This window comes from Larimichthys crocea, chromosome III, assembly GCF_000972845.2.
Source record: "Larimichthys crocea isolate SSNF chromosome III, L_crocea_2.0, whole genome shotgun sequence".
Classification (NCBI taxonomy): Eukaryota; Metazoa; Chordata; class Actinopteri; family Sciaenidae; genus Larimichthys; species Larimichthys crocea.
The window spans coordinates 37,541,291-37,563,583 of NC_040013.1; the positions used below are offsets into that span (position 1 = coordinate 37,541,291).

Genomic DNA, 22,293 nt, shown 5'->3' on the forward strand with positions numbered 1-22,293 from the left:
TCACATTCTGCCCAACTCGTGCTGGTAGATCCACTTTAAACCCCAAGATAACACTGCAAATACTACATGCCCAGAAGTAGTCAAAGAGAATGTCTTTACCCATGCAGGTGTTATTGTCAACATATTCTAGTCTGGAGACACAGATGTCTGTTTACGCAGATTGGACCGTCAACGGCAAGCTATCTATTATGACTAGGAAGGCAACAACAGGTCTCCTCGACCCTGGCCACCACAGTGTTGAGATATGGTGGCACCTAGTCAAAGACAAACAATTAATACTGCCAAGGACCTCAAGGCCCACACGTGACCTTGTGTTACCTAAGGATAGAAAATTCACTGACCATGGATAAACAGATAGCATAAAAGATAAATAAAAACAAAAATAAAAAACGATAATATTAAATAAAATAAGCCTGAATACATGGGTTTATGTTTAAAAAATACCAATATTTTTATTAAATATTATTGTCTATAAAAGCTTTTTTACGTGTTTTTATGTGTTTACATTTTCTTAGACAGCCAGGTCTTCATCATTTCTGCATGCAAATGGCCTGAGGAAGTCTCAATCAATTTATTTGCAGATTAAGAAAAAAATATAGATAGATTTTTTTTAACATTATTAATATATTATATATGGCCCTGTGTGGGATAATTTGTATCCAACATACTGTAGGTTTTATCACTGTTCTGGCAAAGCAGACAAATGTAAAGTCACGAAAATACCCTAAATTATGTAGATTACCCCCATGATAAACACAAAGAAAATGAGCAGTTAGTCAGGGTGGTGAGACTCAACAAACCCAAAATGCCAAAACAGGAAACTTCCACTAACTAAAACATGGTTCGTGTTTGAGCAGACTTTATTTGACCACATCTGGTGTATTGCACTGCCCCCTCGTGGTTGTACCTAAGACACAACTCCTGCTTCTCCATCTTCTCCCGTTGCTGCTTTGGGTGCTGTTTGACCTTTTCTTTACCCAGTGGAGGAGGAAGTATCCAGATCTCATTATGCAGAAAGGCCCATTTCAGAATAAATAATTATTGCATTAGAATTATGATACATTGTGCACATATTTTAATGTTGCAGCTGGTAAAGCATGGGACTACATTTTTATTTATTATTTAAGGTATACATAAATTGTAAATTTCACCCGGGCAATCTTCAAACCAGTTTTTTAAACATTGTTTTTAGCTAAATGTGACAAAATGTTGCTGTTATTTTCAGAGCAAGACGCTTTACAATAAGCTGTCAGATAAATGTAGTGTAGCAAAAACTACAATATTTTTTTATTAGTAAGAATTAAGAAAGTAACAAAATGGAGATACAAGTACCTCAAAATTACCTACCACCACTGCTTTTACGTAATGTCAATTACTGTAAGTTGAAGTTAGTTACTATACTATATATACTATATTTTACTTTGCTTGGTTCAGTATTTCTTGGGTGTAAAAGTAGCAGCCTTAGGTTCTGGGTCTTTGTTGGTGTGTTCTGCAGCTTTACTTTGGTTAAATATATTTAAATTATTGAGATATTACACCTTTGTCATTAGTATTATAAAAATATATTTTTTATGCATACCTAAAATATACCGGGTTACTTAATTTTCAAGCTTTTTAATCCAAATGTATTTGCATTGGATAAACCTTCCGCTCATTCTCTGGGTCACTGCACAGGGGGGCACCAAATGAATGTTTGAAATGTTTTATATTATAACTTTAACATTAAATTCACAGTAAAAATAATGATGATAAGCTGCCCATAATACCAATACATTGCAACACAGAGGCACCTGTTTTATTATGAAGAACAAATGCTGAGTCTAAGGTACAGGACAAGGATCAAACATTGTAGCAGAATAAGCCTTTTAAATATGTTGTAAATCATATATAGGTTTATCCATATTCCTGGTGACCCTGGATTCATTTCTTTACAAAGTTATGTTCATAGATATTCTGAAGTACAGTTACAACCTGTGTGATCAAAGATGTGATCATCTTCTTAATCCTCTCATTTTTGATCTGTTTTTTCTTATATGGGGAAATACTTTACATGATGATTCACATGAACCCAACAATACTGCTTTTAAACGTCTGAATGTTTTATTTATTGCAACATTAATTCAGTTGAGATAAGAAAGTAAAGTGACAAAGTGCTCAGTGGGCTGATTTCTTTATGTGCTTTTGTTTACATCCTCCTTCAGGGGCCTCAGTACACGGTGAACAGCAGGTGGTGGAGAGACAAACATATGATAAAGAACTGTTGTAAGACGGACAAATAATAATAGTTACCTTGGTTCTCTGAGTAAAGAGAGAGGCAGTCTTCCTGACAGCTTGTGTGTGCTTGGATGTGCTCTGTCAAGGCCCTGCATAGGCCAATGCTGCTTGGTCCCCTATCTCCACCAGAAGAGGAGAGTGACCGCTCCTCTTCTTTTTTTTTCATTTTATGGTTAGGTTACTTGGGGTGGAGGACTACACTTGGCCTGTTTGGTGTAAATGTGCAGTAGTGGTACAGCATCTATCTATAAATATAGTGTCTTCAATAGGCTGCACTAGGTGAAGACTTTAACATGCTCCAGCCAAACAGAAAGTATTTTTGACCCTTGTGCCCGCCCATTTATAAATAATTATTTTTGCACATTGTAATAACTTAGCTGACATGTTTCTGATAAATCAAAAGAGAAGCTGAAGTGGATGCATGCTGGATTTTTTCAGGAGACAGGGCCACAATTGGCACAATGCCAGAAAGGGGAAAGATAAATGTGACAATGTAGCACTTTTAAATTAAGAAATTTAATTTAAATTAAGAAAACTGTTTGATAGAATACAGACATGTGCATGAACGTGTGAAGAATCGTAATTCAAGACATATTTTTTTAGTAGATTAAAATTATAAAATAAGAATTCACCCTCAGTTGCCATGAACTGGGAAAGAGGCCGAAACTGTTTGTACCAGGCTCTAAACATGTTTATTTCTGCTGTGAACTTGGTCATTTTAATATGAGAACTAATAGAGGTTGGAAATGTTGTAGCCAGAAGTTTTTTTGCGCCTCTGCATTGGCATTGAGAAAAATCTTCTGCAGGTTTGTGATTTTGTGCGTAAGCTTCATTAAGGCCAGCAGAGGGAGACACCTTCTTTTACATTTGGATGTAAGTGTGTGTGTGTGTGTGTGTGTGTGTGTTATTGCATTCATCCAACAGATGATGAGCACCAGTTGCATCATTCAGACCAGTTTTATCAAAAGCACCAAAGCTGGTTGCAGTTTTTCATGGATTTTCACCAAAAGCCTATTTCTTCCCAGCTGATGGAAACTCTTCCATACAAGACTAAACACAAAAAACTCAACAAGAATAAAAATAAAAAATACCGTAGACAAGCGTTTTTACACACAGAATACAATGGTAGAAGATATGGAAATTGTGACTACTGCAAAATAAGGCTTCACCCTTTTATTCTTTTTTTGTCTGGGCAAGTGTTTTTGTCTCCACGTTCAGCAATGTTTCCTTTGGCTCTACAGCAGACATTTTGCCTGGCATGATGTATTCAGCCACAATGAATCCCTGCATGCTCTTCCTCTTCCTTGTCCTCATCTTCCTCCTTCTGTTTCCGTCACCCTTCCTCTCCCTCTCCCTTTCTGTCTTGTCCTGTCTCTTTGCAGTGCTACATTACCACTAATTTGTCCACTCAGTTTTAATTTGGAACAATTTATCTGGTAATGTTTGCACCTGTGAGAGCCACTGTGGCCAAGTGTAGTGTTTTATTACCCTGTATGTTGTAACTTATGATTAAAGTCTGATTCAAGAGCCAGAAATGTTTAAGTATTTTTGCAGACTGTGGTTAAGTGTGGTTCCTCAGTTTTGGGTCATTTCATGTGTCAAATTCCTCTGTTACTGTTATTTTTATTATTTTTATTCGCCTAAAACTGCCTTAAGTTGTTGCTGTTTAGTTACGTTATCACAATGCACACAAGAAACTAATCCTTTAACTGTTTTTGCAGACGTGTTTGGATTCCAAAGAGTAGTTTAAAATAGATCACCAAATCAATTTGTGGACACAGCTGTTATATAACATGACAAAACCTGTTAGACTAAAGGCAGTAATGAGTCTCAAACCTGCTGAGGTGAAAAAGGGACAACAGCTGATGCCCACTGCCCTGTTCTGTAACCTTTCTTGTGGACACAAGTTAGGTCAGGAGATCGACATGTTTGGAAGATGCATATCAGGGATGCATGCAGGAAAAGGACCTCCATCAAGTCTTTGGAGATGATTTTCTTTCAGATTCTAAGGAAACATTTTAGACTACAGAAGAGCAGATAGGATGTCATGGGTGTCCATAGTGGATAGATACTGGACTTCAGTCGTACTATTTATCTTTCATTTCTTTGAACATAGATTCAAAGGCTTGAGATAAATCTTAAAGCTTGAGATGAACTCATTGTAGATTGTTCAGCCAATTAAAGGCCACTGAACACTCAAACTATTTTTGTCCTTTCCTTTTCGGTACACTAGAATCTGTAAATTACCACAGGGAACACACACACAGGTTCACTGATTCTGTGGACATTATAAGATAAAATGTGTAAGATTTAGGGGGCTTTACTGTCTGTAGAAATGAAATATAATACGCATAACAATGTATTCATTACTGTATAATCACCTAAAGAAAAACAATCCTTATGTTTCTGTTACTTTAGAATGAGCTTTTTAAATAAACCTCTGATAAATAAAATGTAGTTCAAAATGTCTTTAACTACATGCAGGAAAAAACATTTAAAACAATAAACAACTTTCTGTTACAAGCCAACAATTAAAAATACAATTAAACATATAAGATTCAATATAATTGAAAAGATTACAAAGATGAATCTGTTTGTTTAACAAAAATAGGTATGTAAGTGAGCCATAAGATGTTGCAGAGTTGATGAATATTATGGGTTGATAGTGAGTCACTTTGTTCTCATGTTGGACTTCTTCTCTCAGACCAACATGAGTACAAAGAAGTAAAGAAAAGGGCAGAGTGGGTGGGATAAAGATACTAGTAGCCAACAGGGACTGCTCCTGCTTCAGCAGCTCGGGAAAGAGATGGTAGGGGCAGAGCCACGTCAGATTCTGTTCTGATCCGAAGCCATTTAGGGAAGAGAGCTTAGTTTATTTTTTAACCTTTGGGATTAAAACGTGGTTTTATTGTTACTCTCGACCTGTTTGCTTAAGCTTTTCAAGTGCATTTTAAGTTGTTTGCTTGTCAACTTGCAGACTTTTACAAATTGCCATAATGATGTAGTCATTTTGATGTTTTTTCGATCCAGTAATTGTAATCAAAACACGGCAAAATCTGTTTATTCTGAGTTCATGCTGCTGTAACGTTAGTAAATGGGTTCACAGCGGTTCATAGTTACTCACGTGAATAACCACAAATAACTACTTGGCATTACTGTTTGGAAAGTTAACTTTACATTTGCGGAAATTGCAAGATCTATTGCGTGTCTGACTGCAAGCAAGCTTGAAGAGTGTCATCCCAGGATTTGAGGAGGTGAAATGCTGCCTGTTGGTTTTTTTAGAGCATGTGGTCAGGAATTACAAATCTTTAAAAGTCTGAATCAGCAGTCTACTAAACCATTTAGACCACAGAGCGTATCCTTAAAATCACACCCCTATATCACAATTTAGAGTCTCTAATAAACTTGAAAAGAAGATAAAAAGTACTAACGTGTCAAGAGGGGTAAGCAGGTATAAATATAAATTTTATAAATGATAAGAGCTGTACAGTCTTGTGTAGGAATGTGCAAAGTATTCACCAGGTAATGTGCATAAATTCACAGTATGCAGAACATTTTAGAGAGTTCAGTTTTCTGTATCTGAAATAATCTGAAATGAACAGAACTAACTGACTCTGATTTTAGAGATGTAAACATCACATAATGACGTAAACTCCAAAGGGAGGTTGACATGTCCTCTACTGTACATTTGAAGCTGACTTCAGATACTTGCATAGCTTTTAGATTATAAGCTTAATTGGTTTCCCAAAGCTATAAATGTTTATTTTCTATCCCATCCAGAAGGAACTTCATGATAACATAGCTGCGGCTACGCGACACAAAAGACACTCGGCAAGGATTCTCAAAACAAACACGGTGGAGGGTCTTACGGTTCACAAAGGATGCACAGGAGGAAATGAAGAGGAAATAGATTGTCACAGCAGGATACGTGAGGAAAACAGTCACTGTCATGTTGCTCTGCCAAAAGTCCATGATTGTGGTCAAATGATGTTATGACAAAGGGATAAGATCGTGGTGAAACCTAAACACTGATTTATTTGACAGTGGTTCATCCCTGATCACAGTGAGTTGTGTGGTGCTTATGTAACACAGAAAGAGGTCATCGTTAGTGTTAAATCTGTGAATCTTCCCTGCAGAAGTGCCCTTGAGCAAGGCACCAAGGTCACAAAACCACAGACATATCTTTCTTCTTCACTTGAACTATTTTGAAACATAGGTCTTGTGCGGTCCTGCAACTTGTGACCATCAGTAGCCACTGCCAATAAAAGCCTCTCTGTGAAGTGGTAGCAGATAAAACTTTCCAAAGGCATGATAACGCCTCTTCATGGGAACGTTATTGTTGTTGTTTTGTTTGACCCTAATTTAACCTTCTCATTTCTCTACAGAAAACATTTGTTTTACATCTTTTAAATATTGTTTTTTCCAACACTGATAACATTTTTTAGATTTTACACTTTGCGAAAGGCTAATAACAGTACCATGTGTGTATGTCCACTAAGTACAACATGTTAGCAAACTGCATTAACATTGGACAAGCAAAGCAAACTAATTTCTAACTGTAGCCAAGGCAGAGGCCAGGAGATGACAGGGGTTATCACTAATTTGTTTAATGAAACACCCAAAGCATCATTTCTCGAGAAAGTTTTGCAGACCTCAGAAAATGTCTTTCCTCCGACATTTTAATAAAGGGACAATCAGAACTAAACGAATGACCCTTCAGAATACTTACCTAGTCTAACCCTAACCCTTTTTAATGATACTTAAAAATGTTTCTTTAACCTGACAAGAGGTCTAGTCGGCCAGAGGAATTGGACACACCTTTGTAGGTGTTCAGAGCCTTTAAAAACGTTCTTACCGCAGCAGCCTGTGTTCGGTTCCAACCTATGGCCCATCTACAGATGCACTATCAAATAAAGATGGCCTGTTCAATCAGGGAGAAAGTGTAGCCTCAAATCCTGTACTTTGAACTTACAATGTTGACAATTACATCACAATGTTCGGAAACCTCTCTTGCAATTTTGGTTGCTTGAATTGCCACCATAGCAAATACTTTAAAGTGGAAAGTAACAGTGCAAAATGTCACTAAAAACCTGGCTTGACCTGCCAAAATAAAAGAATGCAAACTTGTTAGTGTCAATGCTCGACCCTAGTTACAATGATATCATGGCCTTTGAAACAGAGAGTCGTGTAAGCTTTAGTATCTATTTCAAACTTTCATTTCATCACTGTCTTCCAACCTTCAGTGTGAACTTCCTCCTGATGAAGCATTTCAGAAACCAACAATATATTTTGTCCCTTGATTTAGATCTTGACTATCCTTATCCACACTCTCATCATAATTTTGTGTGATTCATATACAGAATTTGCCACAACTTGAGTCACAAGTTCCTGCAAGTGCACTCTTTGCACATACTGCTGCTGCAAAGATCATTTTTTAAGTCTGCTATTTGAAAACAGCCTGCATCTTGTCAGTTTTGCCACTGAGCTAATAGCATGCATGGGAACCTCTTGTGAAAGGTACAGTATACTGGATACACGTGATTTAGTGGAGGGGTCATTTAGGCTACCGAGATAAAACAACAGCACCAGGCCATAAATCAGATACTTCATGTCAGCCTGAAATGTTTTATGAACTCATTGACTTCAAAAGAGCAAGAAATGAGTGGGACCTTCGAGCTGCTGTGTATTTAATAAGCAGATCACTCAGAATATTTTGGCTGCTATTAATCATAAAAATGTGTTTAAAAAGGCATTGTCTGTACAGCTCAGGTTTCTTCCACTTGTGATTCTTGAGTTCAGTTCCTTGCATCTCACCAAAGGCAATGAGACGCCGTCCTCATTTCCACTCCCCAGACCAGGGCCACTAATTGTCGTGTGGCATGGATCTTCATGAATGTAAGTGCTTTACCAGTGCTTTACTGGGAACAGAGAACAAGTGTGCGTACTTTCAAACACTATATCAGATGTCGCCTCCTAGTGCACTTTCAGCAGGCAAGAAAGTACCAAAGATGTCACAATTTGAAGGAGTGCAGATGTGGAGTGAAGTCTGTTTCTGTTACACTCTGTACATATATTTCCCAAATACAACAATTTCCCTATAAGGAAACATGAGACTTGCATGATTGCATGAAATTATGTCCGACATATGTTGTCTCCAATATAGACTGAATCTTTTTTTATCACCTCCCTGTATCATACTCCATATAGTGCTCTCCCATGAGCAGAAACAGGCTTTGTGACATAAACAGACTCACATGCCTTAGTCATTTCATCCTGAAAAGGTACAAATTATTTCCCAGAAATGAAATGAAACGGGATCCGCAAATAAATCAGCCTGAATATGCTCTGTCAGATCAAAGTGCTGTTGCCCTAAATGTTTATGTTTTGTTCAACAAATAACAGGAATGTTGAGGAGAGGACATCACAAACCTGCTCTAGAACACTGATCAATGACTGATTTGTACCAACACAAGTCTCTAATTAAGTATTAGTGAGATTAAGTGTACTGCTGCTCTACCAGCTGGTGCTAATGTATGTTTTATTAAACTACCTCAGCATCAGATATAGGTTAGAATGTGTTATAAATTGTTTATTTCACAGCTGTTTGTCCAGCCTGATTTACTCACTGAACTTGTTTCAGTAAGATATGAGGCTTCTATTTTCAGAGTAAGGCAGACATGGAATATAATATTCATAAATATGTTTCCATGCACATATAATGACCTGAAAATAAGAATCTTTTTGTTTGTCTTACTGTAAAATGAGCCCTTTATATGATTTGCTCCCTGCTCATAAAGCATGTGATTAATGATTTGGTTTGATACATTAGTCACTGCTAACGCTGGCACACGGAGAAGCTGAGCTTGAGTTATGAGGTGCTGAGATCTTAAAACACATCAGGATGTACGCCGCATTAAAGCCATCAACATTGTTTCGAAGCACAATCTGTAAGAAAACCCCAATGTGAGTCGCGGTAATGCGATTCCCAGGCAGAGCAGCAGCTAAACCTACAGTATATGGAGAAGCACTGTGATCAAGTTAACCTGTTTTGAAATAGACTGTTAATGGTGCGGAGAAAGGGAAATTCTACTCAGCATGTAATAAATGATCGCATGGGGTAATGATTATATGAGGAAAGAAGGAGAAGCATACTTATATTAGGTATCTGTAAAAAACAAACAAAAAAACATGAGTGCTCTGAGAATCACTGACTGAGGAGCAGTGTTGGCAGGGACAGCAGTGCGAGCTGGGAAACGGCGCTGGCTTCCAGTATGTGTGTGATCACATGACTTTCTGTTGGAACACCTCTCTGTGGACCTGAAACTGTACGGTTAAAGAGTTTACTGTTACATTTTGTACTCAGATCTGACAACAAACAAGGTTGCGTCTTTCTGATGTTGTCTCATGTTATGTCATTTAAAGATGAATGAAGTATCTGTACACACTCTTGTCATATGTTAGATGAGAAGATTAATACCACCCGCATGCGATTTCCTGAAATTTGAAGGTATTACTGGAGCTGGCCAGGAAATAGTCTGGCACAATAACCGCTGAAACATGATACAGTTTTTGTACAGCTTAAACAAACAAACATGAAATGTCTAAATAAGTAAGCTTTACGTAGCATATTGTTTCATTTGAGTGTTATGATCCCCTTCTTTTATTTTTTTACCATTCTTGTATGATCTCTGATTTTGAACCCAGAGTGTGGGTGGTTCATTTGGACCTGCAGCCCATTTCCTTAGTAATACGTAGTTTGTACACACAATAAAAAGATTATTTTCTTTGGAGGGTTATGGATAATACTGGGTGGATTATAAATCGGTCAACTGTAAACCACCTGAGATTATTTGACCTATTTGAACTGTAGAAAATGCTTTGATAAATGTGACACACACACACATGCAGTGACTCACACACATCAGCATTATAACCAGATGCTGTAATACATTCATTGTTATTGGATACACACATGCACACACACGATACACTTCCTGGAAAAAAATGCAGAATTGTTTTTTTGTTTGAAAACAACTAATTCACCCACCATTAGAAATATGTTAAGACATGTAGAATACGTTTATTTAAATATCCATATATCTCTGTCTGTTCGGCTTGTTGCCTGACGGGTCATCTCGTGTGGAAAGTTTTTCCTAGTTGCTTGGGCTTTATATAACAGCAGAGATCAAAGCTACCAATTAGCTGCTGATTTCATGGGAACTTTGCTGGTGTATATAATTCTGCTTTAAAATCTTTGAAATAAGTCGCTCTACATATACTGTATATTTGTGTGGGATTTAACAGAGTCATGAGGGTGATTAATTCCTAGCCTGGAGCTGTTCACATTACTGTCCTCTGTACCAGACTGAACACACCAGGTCAGGCTGCACTGAGCTAGACTGCAACAAGTTAGCAGATTTAAACGTGGATGTCATAATAAAGCATGAGTTTAACTGTTTCACTAATTTTGGATTTTGTCGCAGTGTTGTGGCCATGTCTCAGATTTCCAACTACAATTAAACCTCATCAAATAGTTGATTAAAATGCGGTATATTTGAATGAATGAGAGTCCGCTGCCTCTCGCCCAGTGTCAGGATGGACGGATAAATGGATGGATGGATGTATGGATGGTATATAGTTAATGGTAAGACATGATAACAAGAACACACAGTCGTGCTGTAGCTACTTTTTGCCCTATTGGGTTGCAGATAACCAAAATCACAAAAATCATGTTTCTTATTTACTTGTAGTGATGTCTACACATTCCAAGTGTTGAGATATTGGCTCTGACATTTCTGTAGTGACCTTAAAGGAACACTTTAGAAATGTTTTCTGTATAAAATGTATAACCCTGATTTCCAAAAAGTTGGGATGCTGTGTAAAACATAAATGAAAACAGATTTTTTTTTTTTGTAAAATATACACACATTTTGATTTTGATCCCTTCTGTTTTTATTTACATTTTATACAGCATCCAAACTTTTTGGGAAATCTGGGTTGTATTTCCATCAAGTAAAAATCGTCAAAGTCTGTGCAGCATTGACCATGATATACTGGATCATGGTCCGAAAATAAGGATCCAATAACTTTTCCATAATGCAACTCAGTAGCATTCTTCATCAGCCTTTCTCTGCTCGGTAAGATGCCCAGATATGTTGCCAGACTTCAGATCTCTCTAGACTTAGAGTAAACATTGTACAACTTATGAAAATGCCACAGACTGAGTAGCACTTTTCGTGATGAGTAAACTGATCTTCATATGTGGAGCTTGTTAAGAAAATGCCACAGACCTGGTTGATCTGGATAGTCGACAGACGTCACTAGTTTCTACAAAAAAAAAAAAATAAAAATAATAATAATAAAAATAACAGGTATATTGGGTAACAGCAGCAGCTGAAAAACATAAAACCAACTTCTTGTTATGTGAGAAAATATATTTTTGTTATTTATGTAAACCAGCATTCAAACATATCACCAAACAAGGCCTCATTGTGCTGATAGTACTTTAGCACTAAGATCATATTGCTTCATGAGACAAAGGAGGATCTTTGCGCTAAAGTGAGAAAAAAACACTGCTGGGAATCATGTTTTCATGCCTTTCATTCCTTATTATCCATCGCGCAAATGAAACACGCACATGTTCTTCTACTAAGACAGTTCCTGCATCATTTCTGCTTTGGTTCTGGCATATTTCCAGACTGGGATTGTCTAGTGTCCTTTTCAACTGGGGGTGACAGCAGACGTGGAGGAGCAGCAGGTGTTTTCTGCTGTTTATCAATGAGCACAGAGGGGACAGGGTGCGTCACTGAAAAACACTGCTGATGTAAAGCAGCTTCAAAGGTTTCCTCCACTGAGGTACACGCATTCATGTCAAATTGCATATGACTGAGGATCCTCTTATCCAGTCTTAACATATCCAACCAAATAGCCCCTATTTACTAGATAAGACTTGCATTAGACTTGTTCAGAGAGGTTAGAGAGACTGTTCTGCAGATCATTTGTTCTGGATGTGAATGTACACCTGTTCACATAGATGGTAAATATCAGCGTCATTGGTTGTCCATTTATACATCTAATTAGATACGGCAGACTCTGGTGAGGACAAAGAGGATCAAATTGCTGAGCGGTGAAGGGTTTGTTCTACGCATGAGTGTGTCCCACTACTGTTCAACCTCATTTTTTAGAGTTTAATTTAATTAATGTGCGTTGTTCCCAGAGTCTGGAGGATACTCTGACACTCTGTCTTTTAGGCGTCTCGGAAACGTGTTTGCTTAAGCCACTGCATTGTTTGTTTAAGCTTAACTGAAATTAACTGGAGCCTTAGATTATGTTTATTGTTTCAGGAAAGAAGCTCTCTCGACCAGGTCTACTTCCTGAGACCCTGAATTTTTTCCTATCAGACAAACCTCTCTCTGATTTTCTCTGTTTGTGTGCGTGTCTAGCATTTAAAACATGACCAAGATCAGGTTAGGGGGGGTTGGAAAAGTGCTAGCCTGCTCTTCTGAAGGTCATTTGTTTGTGCTAATAGGGGTCATGAGATAGAAAATGAAAAAAGAAAAAAATGAGTGTGAGAAACTTGGTGCTTACATTATTAACTTCCGCTTTATATTGACAGCATATGACGACATGTCAAAGGCCATGTTTCCTGTGAAATGATAGCGTGAGTGTTAATTTACAGCTGCATTATAAAATGTACACATTTGTATTCCTGAACACACAGAAGTTTTAAGTTATTATCAGCTTGTATCTTACAGATATAGAGAGTGGTACAACAGCAAAAAAAACAAAAAACCAAAAAAAAACCAATGCTGAACTTTATACCTAGAGTTTTAATTTTACATTACAATATAAAGAAAATACAAAATAAAGTGCATAATTTAAGGATCGGATTAAAAAATAAATTAAAGACAATGTTTAATAGGCTCAAACTCTACCTTCATTTAACTATTATTACACTGTATAATTGTGAGGGACATGATCCTCAGTATCTATGTACATGAACAAGCTTGTCTAAAATTAACAGCAACAAGAGAAACAAGAAAAGCAAGAATGTGATCCGTGACATTAAGCAACAATCTGGAACCGCTTTAATAAAAGAGGTGAGGAGGTAGACTGTGTGCTTCAAAAGCTGCTGCAATTAAGACACAAAGCTTATTTGAGTGGAAAGGCTAAAAAAAAAAAAAAACAAGAGTTCAAAAGTTCAGTCTATTTTAGAGCGGTAAAAGAGCCGCTAAAGGTGTCAGAATAACGTTAAAGGGGGAATTCTGCCATTGGAACAAATGCAATGCAGAAAAGGAACCCAAAACTCTGAGTCACCTGTCCTTGTTTGACATAAACATGACCTCTGCAAAAATGGGTTTTTAAATTTAGTACTGTTAAATTACATAACCTCATATTTGCCTAATTGATACAAGAGCCAAAACAATTAGTCAAATCCTCAAAAACTATTTTGATCAACGATTCATTGTAATTGCTGCTTTCAAGCAAAACTGCCAAACACCTGCTGGTACCAGCTTCAGTGTAAGTTATTTCTGATTCTCTCTGTATCATTGTGAACTAAATATAGTTGAGTTTTGGACTGCTGCTTTGACAAAATGGACAACTGATTGAAGATGGCACCTTGAGTTTTGAGAAATTGATGTTGATATTTTTCACAATTTTCTTACATTTTGACTAAACGATTCAGCAGTTAAGTGAGAAAGTCAGAAGAATCATTAGTTGCTGCCCTAACTAGTATAAAATATTTTGTAAATAAGCTGTCTAGTTATTTGAGCCTGAAAATAGTGCTTTATGAGCATGAGCATGTTAATACAGTACTCCTTTAGGGTGGACAATCCCTTTAGAGTAGTTACTAATAATTAAAACCTTCTCCTAGAGAAGAATATTTTTTTATAAACAATACTTTACGCAACACTAATTTAGAACACTGATTTTTTCCAGAGAGGTGTGTTGAAATATCCTCATCTTGATGCTTCACATTTGTCCACTGATTTAAATCATATTTGCCGTAGCTGCGGAAAAACGTTCAACATTCCCAGTCAAATTTAAATAGTTTGGTATTAATAACTACAGTGCAGGAATCTTTGTACCCTCATTGTACGATGGAAAAGTTTTCATAATTTGAGATGGCATATTTGTGTGTATTCCAGGGCTGAGGAACAAAAAAGTCGGTGTTCACCACATAATAATACTGCACTGTACGTTAGTCATGGAACCAACACAATATGTCCTTCAAGAAGCAGTGTACAGGAGTGTGTTTAACCAATCAATCCTTACAATGGCAGCACACATGCCCATGATTACTCATAAGGATTGCATTCAATCATTTTCATTGTGTGACTCAAATATTCTGATACTACTGGCTTCATCTAGTTTACAGTAAAGGTTTCCACAACGATTGAACAAAGTAACTGAAATTCCAGGAAGAATATATTTTCCATCAGTGACACTTGAACCATAAAGAAATGTGTCATCTCTGTTTGAACATCTATTTTTGGGCAAAATGACAAAAATCTGCTTACACAGTCACAGATAGTCATCACCTGAGGTAGCTGGGTGCTGAAACAGAAAACACAGGACGATAAAGCTCAGAGCACTTCAAGTCACAAGAAGAGTTATCTATTTATGTGCCATCCTGCATTTTTAGAGGTTTAAACTTTTGGAGAAAACATTCAGCAGACAATCTATCTCAGGGCAAACTGAGAAATTTCACCTGATTCAGATGCATTTCTCTTCCACTGTCTCATTGCTCAATGACACCTGTAGTGCTGTATCTTTTGGGCATGGTAGAGCTGAAAGGTCTTTGCTGACATTTGTCCCTTCTCTATGTGACCCAACGCTGTCTTGCTCAGAATAAGAAGCTTGTGAGTTTCTGACAGATAAATGTTGGGAACCAGAAAGTCTTTGTGCTGTATGACAGCTTCCTGGGTACGTCTCGCATCCCTCTGGCAGGTAGAGGAAGGTCTGGGAAGTGCTGGTGACATCTCGGAAGTTGTGGGAAACCAGGGACTGTGAGTCCCGTTTAGAGATGACAGAGGAAAGTTGATGAGCATCTATGCAGTGAAAGTTTCCCTGTCTTTGTTGCCCCCGTGCTCCTATCTTGCAAAATAAGCACTTGATATTTTCAATGAGCTTAAGAAGAACAGCCTTGCGGAGCAGGATGTAGATCCAGGGGTCAAGAATAGGGTTGAAGGAGGCGAAACGTATCGCTCGTAAATCAGGGTTTTTTTCTAACCGCAGCTCCACTGGAGTCTTATACAGCTGATTCAAAAACACCTGAGCCTGCAAAGGAAGAGAGAATACAGGCTGAGCAGATGTTAAATGTTTCAAACTTTGTGTGACTGTGCAGCTGTGCGTGTGCATGTGTGTGTTTCTGAGAAGAAGAGTGAGACACAAATACGAGATGTGGAACAATGGAGCAACAAAAGAAAAAGAGCGAGGGGGGTAACGAGAGTAATTCAATACCAATGGATTTAGGTCAACTTGCATGAGCACATTGTTCCAAGTACAAAAAAAGTAACATCTCTGCTAAAAGAATCATGCGTAAAGCGTGCGTAATGGATTGAATGAGCAAGATGACAGTAGCAGAGCATCTGCTTTAAAAAAAGGAAAAGAAAAGTTTTTAGGACAAAAAAGAATACGTTTTAAGGTTGTTTCAGATCACCCACTTGGATTTTGACTGAAGTGAATGACCAAAGTAATTTTATGTATACCGTAATGGACCTTTGAGCCAAAATGAGCCGTGCGTAAAGCCTGCGAAATGGATAGAAATAACCCACAGGGAGCGTAGTAAAGGAAAACTTACAACAAGTGGGATGGAGCAGATAAGTATCACTGCCGAGGTGAATATGAGGAGAATAACCATCTGAATTTCTGCCCCGGCCAGTCGCCCAAAGCTGCGCCCTCTCCTCCGCGGGTCCAAGTTGCGCCCCAGATCGGTTCCTAGCGACATCCTGCGCACGAAACGCCGGTGCATGCGGATCAAAGCCACGCACACCAGCACATTACAGATAACAGTGGCTAGAATAAGAAGAGAACTGAACCCCGCATACATGTAGGAGTAGGCGGCATCGCTGGTCTTATTGCTCCTCCACTCTAAAAAACACCAGGTTTGCGGGTACTGCTTCTTCACCTGTCCAAAGCCGATAATAGGCAGCGCGCAGAAAAGCGCGTTGGAGATGTAGATCGCTAGGAGAGTCACACCCGCCAGTTTTTGGTCCACATAGTCATTGTAGAAGTAAGCATGGTTTATGGCAATGTACCTCTCCACCGACATGGCACAGATGATACTGAGCCCAGCCAGAGAGAAGAAAAGCATGGTGAACCCGAAGTACTGGCACAGCGGGTCCTCTCCGGGCCAAGATCCTTTCACGTAAGTGGCGATGGTGACGGGACTGGCCAGCAGTGTGCCAAGGAGGTCCGTGACTGCCAGTCCACACACCAGCGTGTAAAACGTGGTTTCTTTCTGTTCTTTGCGAGATTTACAAAGAACCACGATGGCGATGACATTCCCAACCACCCCGAAAATAAACATAATAGACGGGATGGTCGGCACCATGGTTCTCCCTGACATCGACTGATTATTCATTGTTATGTCCTTCCTTCAAGACAAGTGAAATAACTTTCTTAACGCCAGTATGTCCAGTCCAGAGAAGGAAAGTTGTTTGCAATTGAAAGAAGCCAGGAAAACATTGTCAAAACCAGAAAAAACTGTTTTCCCTTTATCTTAAAACTAACTTCTAAAAAACGTCCATCCCCCGGCAGAGCATCATGTGGCTGCTGCTGTGGTATTAATATCTGGTAGATCTAGATCAGAGCTAGCTTTCTTTGCAAGACAAGCAGATTTCACTCACCAGGACACATAAAAGCAGCCAACAGACACCAGTGACTTCACTGAAATGAGGCTCTGCCTTCAAGCTTCCTCCTGCAGGGTTCAGTCCCTCCCCTTCATGCACTTCACAGCTCCCATCAGCTGGTGCAGGAAAGGCCTTGGAAATATTTTGTGACACAAATCGTGGACAACATGGTTAAATATCATAAAGTCAAAGTAAAGTTAGACACTTTCTCCTATTTTATTTATTTTATTATTATTCTTTTTCAAAAAGGGCAAATTGATACTGTTTACATTATATTTTGGGCAAATATTTGAGGCTTGTACCCAGAGCTATCTATATTGTCACTCAATATATGGTGGCCAAAAATATTAAACAATAAACAATATTAAGCTACCAAGCACTTCACAGGACAGAATATATATATATATATATATATGCCACTTTATTAGGCACACCTGTCCAACTGCTCCTTAACGCAAATTTCTAATCAGCCAATCACATGGCAGCAACTCATTGCATTTAGGCATGTAGACATGGTCAAGACGATCTGCTGCAGTTCAAACCGAGCATCAGAATGAGGAAGAAAGGTGATTGAAGGTGACTTTGGAACGGGCATGGTTGGTGTGCCAGAGGCTGGTCTGTAGTTTCAAAACTGCTCATCTACTGGATTTTTCACCAACCATCCTAGGGTTTACAAAACTGTTCCGAAAAAGAGAAAATATCTAGTGAGCAGCAGTTCTGTGGGCATAAATGCCTTGTTATGCCAGAGGTCAGGGAGAAATGGCCAGACTGGTTCAAGCTGATAGAAAGGCAACAGTAACCAAATAACCACCGTTACAACCGAGGACAGAGACTCTATAGCACAATGAACCTTGAGGCAGATGGGCTACAGCAGCAGAAGACCACTGGGTGCCACTCCGTCAGCTAAGAACGAATTGAGGTAACATTCGCACGGCTCAACCAAAACTGTACAAGAGAAGATTGGAAAACGTTGCCTGGTCTGATGATTCGCGATTTCTGCTGCAAATTCGGATGGTAGGGTCAGAATTTGGTGTCGACAACATGAAAGCAGGGATCCATCTGTATCAACAGTTCAGGCTGGTGGTGGTGGTGTAATGGTGTGGGGATATTTTCTTGGCACACTTTGGGCCCCTTAGTACCAATTGAGCATCTTGCACGCCACAGCCTACCTGGGTTGTTGCTGACCATGTCCAACCCTTTCTGACCACAGTGTACCCATCTTCGGATGGCTACTTCCAGCAGGATAACGCGCCATGTCAATAAAGCTCGAATCATCTCAGACTGTTTTCTTGAACATGACAATGAGTTGACTGTACTCAAATGGCCTCCACAGTCCACCAGATCTCAATCCAATAGACTAGGTTTATATATACCTGCATAATACAATTAGTAAAGAAAGTTAAAGGTTAAGTTAAACTGATGATCACCTCATAACAGGATTGATTTGGGATCAGGATTTCTCTTCCTCTATCTTTGTTTGATCCATAATTATGGATAAAAATCATCAAAATGTCAGTCTAATCAATTGTTGATTAGACTGATCAATTGTTCAATCAGTCCACGCTGTCATGTAAGTCGAACAGTCAACATTTTGTAAAAATCACAAGTATTCATTGTCAAGGAAATATTGAGTTTCACAGTGAGGTTGAAGAGACTGTTCTAACAAGACATTAATATTCAGTCGTCTAGGACGTTTCAAACAAAACACACGCAGGTGACTACGGTATAATTTAATTTGTGGCCATCAGTTATCATAGAGCAAATAAACACAATGTCCTGCTCAGGAACTGTGATGACACAATGACATGATGGCAGGTTTTTGTGGCTTAAACAAACACGTGATTATTCACTCTGTGTGACATGAATTCAGTCTCTACCTAAAAACGTGTTTGAATCATCCAGATGTTTCCCACATGTAGAAAAAACAATGTGGGACCAGAGAGACTAAGAAACTAAAAAACTACATAACTGTATTGAAACAGTCAATGATCCAACATTAGTATTGTTGAAATATAATATAATGTTCCACCTCAGTTGGCAAGCGAAGAAGGATGACTTTAATGGAAACTCTTAATTATGGAGACAGGGTTTAGGGGTAGTTAGGATTAAATCACTAAAATTCTCAACAGCAAAGAAGAAATGCAGTAAAATATGTTAATGAACCTGAACCTGATCATGACACCCTCACCTTGCAGGTCCTAGCGAGTCCCAAAACTCGCTCCTGCTGAGTTGGATTGAAAAACAACAATATGAGGACACACACCAACCTGTATGACCTGCTTCAAAACACTCACACCCACTGGTTTCCATGTAAGCCTGTAACCAGCATCACAGACTTTATTACTTTCACAGCGTGAGGTGTGTTTCTCTCATTTCACGTTTTTTTGTTGTGTTACATCAGTCCGACATTGTCGTGCTTTTGTCCTGTTAAGTTGCCAAAAGGTTGCCCACCCTTGGGTCAGTTCAAATTTCCAGTGAAACCAATGTAATGAACGCCTGAGTGACTAAAATATTCATGTCCCTTATGATCAAAGACTGTTATACGTATATAATTTGATGGTTCTCAGTGTTTTTTTATGGTTACTAACTGAGTGAAATGACTCGGAAGTGTTTATGTAGTAGCCTTTCTCATGTCCTATAGCATAGGATACACTGGACCATCGTTTACAAAAGGAAAGGAGATAATGCTGTAACACAATTCTTTGTGGCAGCAACAAAAAAGTGGCAGATCATTCTGTAGTTTATCAGTGCAGACTCGAGTCTATTAACAGATAGATCTGCGTTATAAACACTCATCTTCCTAATAAAAGCTGGTCTCTATCTTTACTGCACTGCAGACTTATAAACTTCGATGAAGTGTTCGTGGCTTACCCAATAAGCTGGTCTCTGCATTAGTCCTGTGTTGTGGACCACGTGTTGCGGTAGCTGCTTTGACATACAGAGGGGTTTAAGTTCGCTGCCTGCTGTTGTGCAAAACATTCTCAGATGGTTAAAAATGTTGCTAATAACTAGATAAGCTCTAAGTTGTTATTGCCATTCAAGTAAATATATAAAACACGAATATTGCCATTAAGTGCATCCCTGTAGATCACGATAACTTGCTAATATTTTTATAAATGGGTGTACAGGAGGGTGAGCATGTGACAACCATTTTGTTTTCACTTCACAATGTTTCCATCGTGGTCAAAGAAAAGTGTTAAAGGGCACAGCAGTCATTTTTTGATTATTTAACCATTACCCAGCTCTGCTACCAACATCAAGAAGCTCTGGTGGGTGGGTTTTAGAGGCAGTGATGATGTCAGTAGTGGCTGGAGCTTGTCTGTTGTCTGTGTGTGATATTCGTAACCACGAGCTAACTAAATTAATAAATCATTTGTGAAAAAAGCAGTGGGGTTTTAAACCTTTTAATAAGCTGAATGCGTACAGAATCTTAGTACAGATCTACATAAATGAAGAAAAAAAACAACCTCCCCCTCCCCTTAGCTAGACTGCGATTGCTGTCACAGAACATGTTGAACTCAGGAACCGAGACCCTGAGCCGGCCTGACGTCATCCCACCAGGCTGACCCTGTGCTCTTGTTTTCTTTGTTACCAATTTCTGGCATTTATTTAGACACAGAAAAGGGGGAAACCCGCTGCGTGATGGGCGTAGCATAGCCCTGAAAAAATAATATTTTCTTAAGCATACCATTCATATGTAGACGTAGGGCCTTGTCAAAACTTTGAACAGCTGTTATGTAATGTGATTGTGTGTATACCACACTGAGCATATATATAAAAAAATGATCTCAGCCTCCTGTTGTGTGTTTTTGTCTGTTTTAAAGCCTTGCAGAATGTTCTGTAAGTAGATTGTAAAGATTAGGCTTCTCATGAATGTGCTTTTCCTGGATTTGTTTGTCGAAGTCAGATAACCTGCAGCGTGGTCACGCTGCAAACTCGGAGTAATGACCACCAGCACTGCTGAAAGAATCAATTTATCAGTAAATACAACTCCAGCTTACAGTCTGCTGATAGACAATCACACAGCTGAGTGGGTCTTTCTGTTTGTAGTGTAAAGAAAGAAAAGAAAATACGTCACATTTTTTCAGGGCTTTAATTCCTGTGTCAAACAATCACTACATTGTGTCTTGGAGCGGATTTGTTGTTGTCACTATAGAATCCAATATCCTCAAAGTAGTGCCAATTGATGGAAAACACTCCATAATTGTTCTCTTTTGATAGCTGATAGGGATTTGACTTTGTTTCTTAAAACAAGATGGATAATTGTGTTGAAGGTGAGAAACTTGAAATGCAATTACAGGTGTGTGCGGTGCACTGTGCCACAGTATTTAGGTGAAGCTCTGGATGATTTCCCTTGCAACAATGCGTCTGTGTTTTAGTTTAATACAAGGGTTAAGCCTATGATTTATCGAGCTTACATTACAGTTTGCCACAGGCCTTTTTGTTTAGAAAAGCAACAGCTACCTATAGAGTTAAACATGATCTCTGTGGACAAGTACAAACACAGTCAGTAGTTTATGGGATGAGTCAAAGAAAACTGTCTTCATTCCAGGTGTAATTATTCTGGATGCATACCCACGCCTGTCATAACTGACAAAACGGCCTCTGTCATCACTTAATGAAATATTGTTTATTTGCTTGATTGCAGAGAGTTAAAAATAAAAAGATTGCCATCACTTACATCTGTTCCACAAATATGTAGCTGGAGCCAGCAGTTGGTTAACTTAGCTTAGCATAAAAACTGAAAACAGGGGCAGACAGCTAGTCTGGCTCTATCCAAAAATAACAAAATCTGCCTTAGAGCACCTCCTACAGACAGTGGCATCAATATTGATTTAACTCGAGGCATAAAGGGCAAAAGCATATTTCCCACAATGTCAAACTAGTCATTTCAAAGTTTCCCAAATTAAAAAAACAACAACTTTCAATCTCAAGTTTCAAACAGTTTTTCATATTGTATTGAAACAAATGAAAACAAGTAGCTACCTGGAAAGGTGCAAAAATATATGTTCATACATTTATATACATTTAACAAAACAACCATGACATTCTCTAGGAAATGTAATAATGTAATAGCAGTGAAAAGAATTTAAATGTGCAAAAACATTGGTTTGGTCATTTGAAGATGTTGATTTGACTTGTGAGTAAAGTCAATACAAATGTC

The 22,293-nt window shown here is 38.5% G+C and overlaps 1 protein-coding gene across 2 annotated transcripts; it reads right to left on the reverse strand.

Moving 5' to 3' along the window:
• Nucleotides 1–12,838: 12,838 nt before the first annotated feature.
• Nucleotides 12,839–17,205, reverse strand: ptger4a (prostaglandin E receptor 4 (subtype EP4) a). Of its 2 annotated transcripts, XM_019267705.2 has the most exons (3): nt 16,326–17,205; nt 16,079–16,226; nt 12,839–15,555 (listed from the first exon to the last, which is right to left on the reverse strand). In XM_019267705.2, exons 1-3 carry the CDS (start codon nt 16,859–16,861, stop codon nt 14,992–14,994), a joined length of 1,248 nt encoding a protein of 415 aa, XP_019123250.1. In that variant the 5' UTR covers nt 16,862–17,205; the 3' UTR covers nt 12,839–14,991. The 2 variants fall into 2 exon arrangements, with proteins under 2 accessions (XP_019123250.1, XP_010731512.2); XM_010733210.3 differs by having other exon boundaries at nt 16,079–17,205.
• Between the last annotated feature and the right edge of the window lie 5,088 nt (nt 17,206–22,293).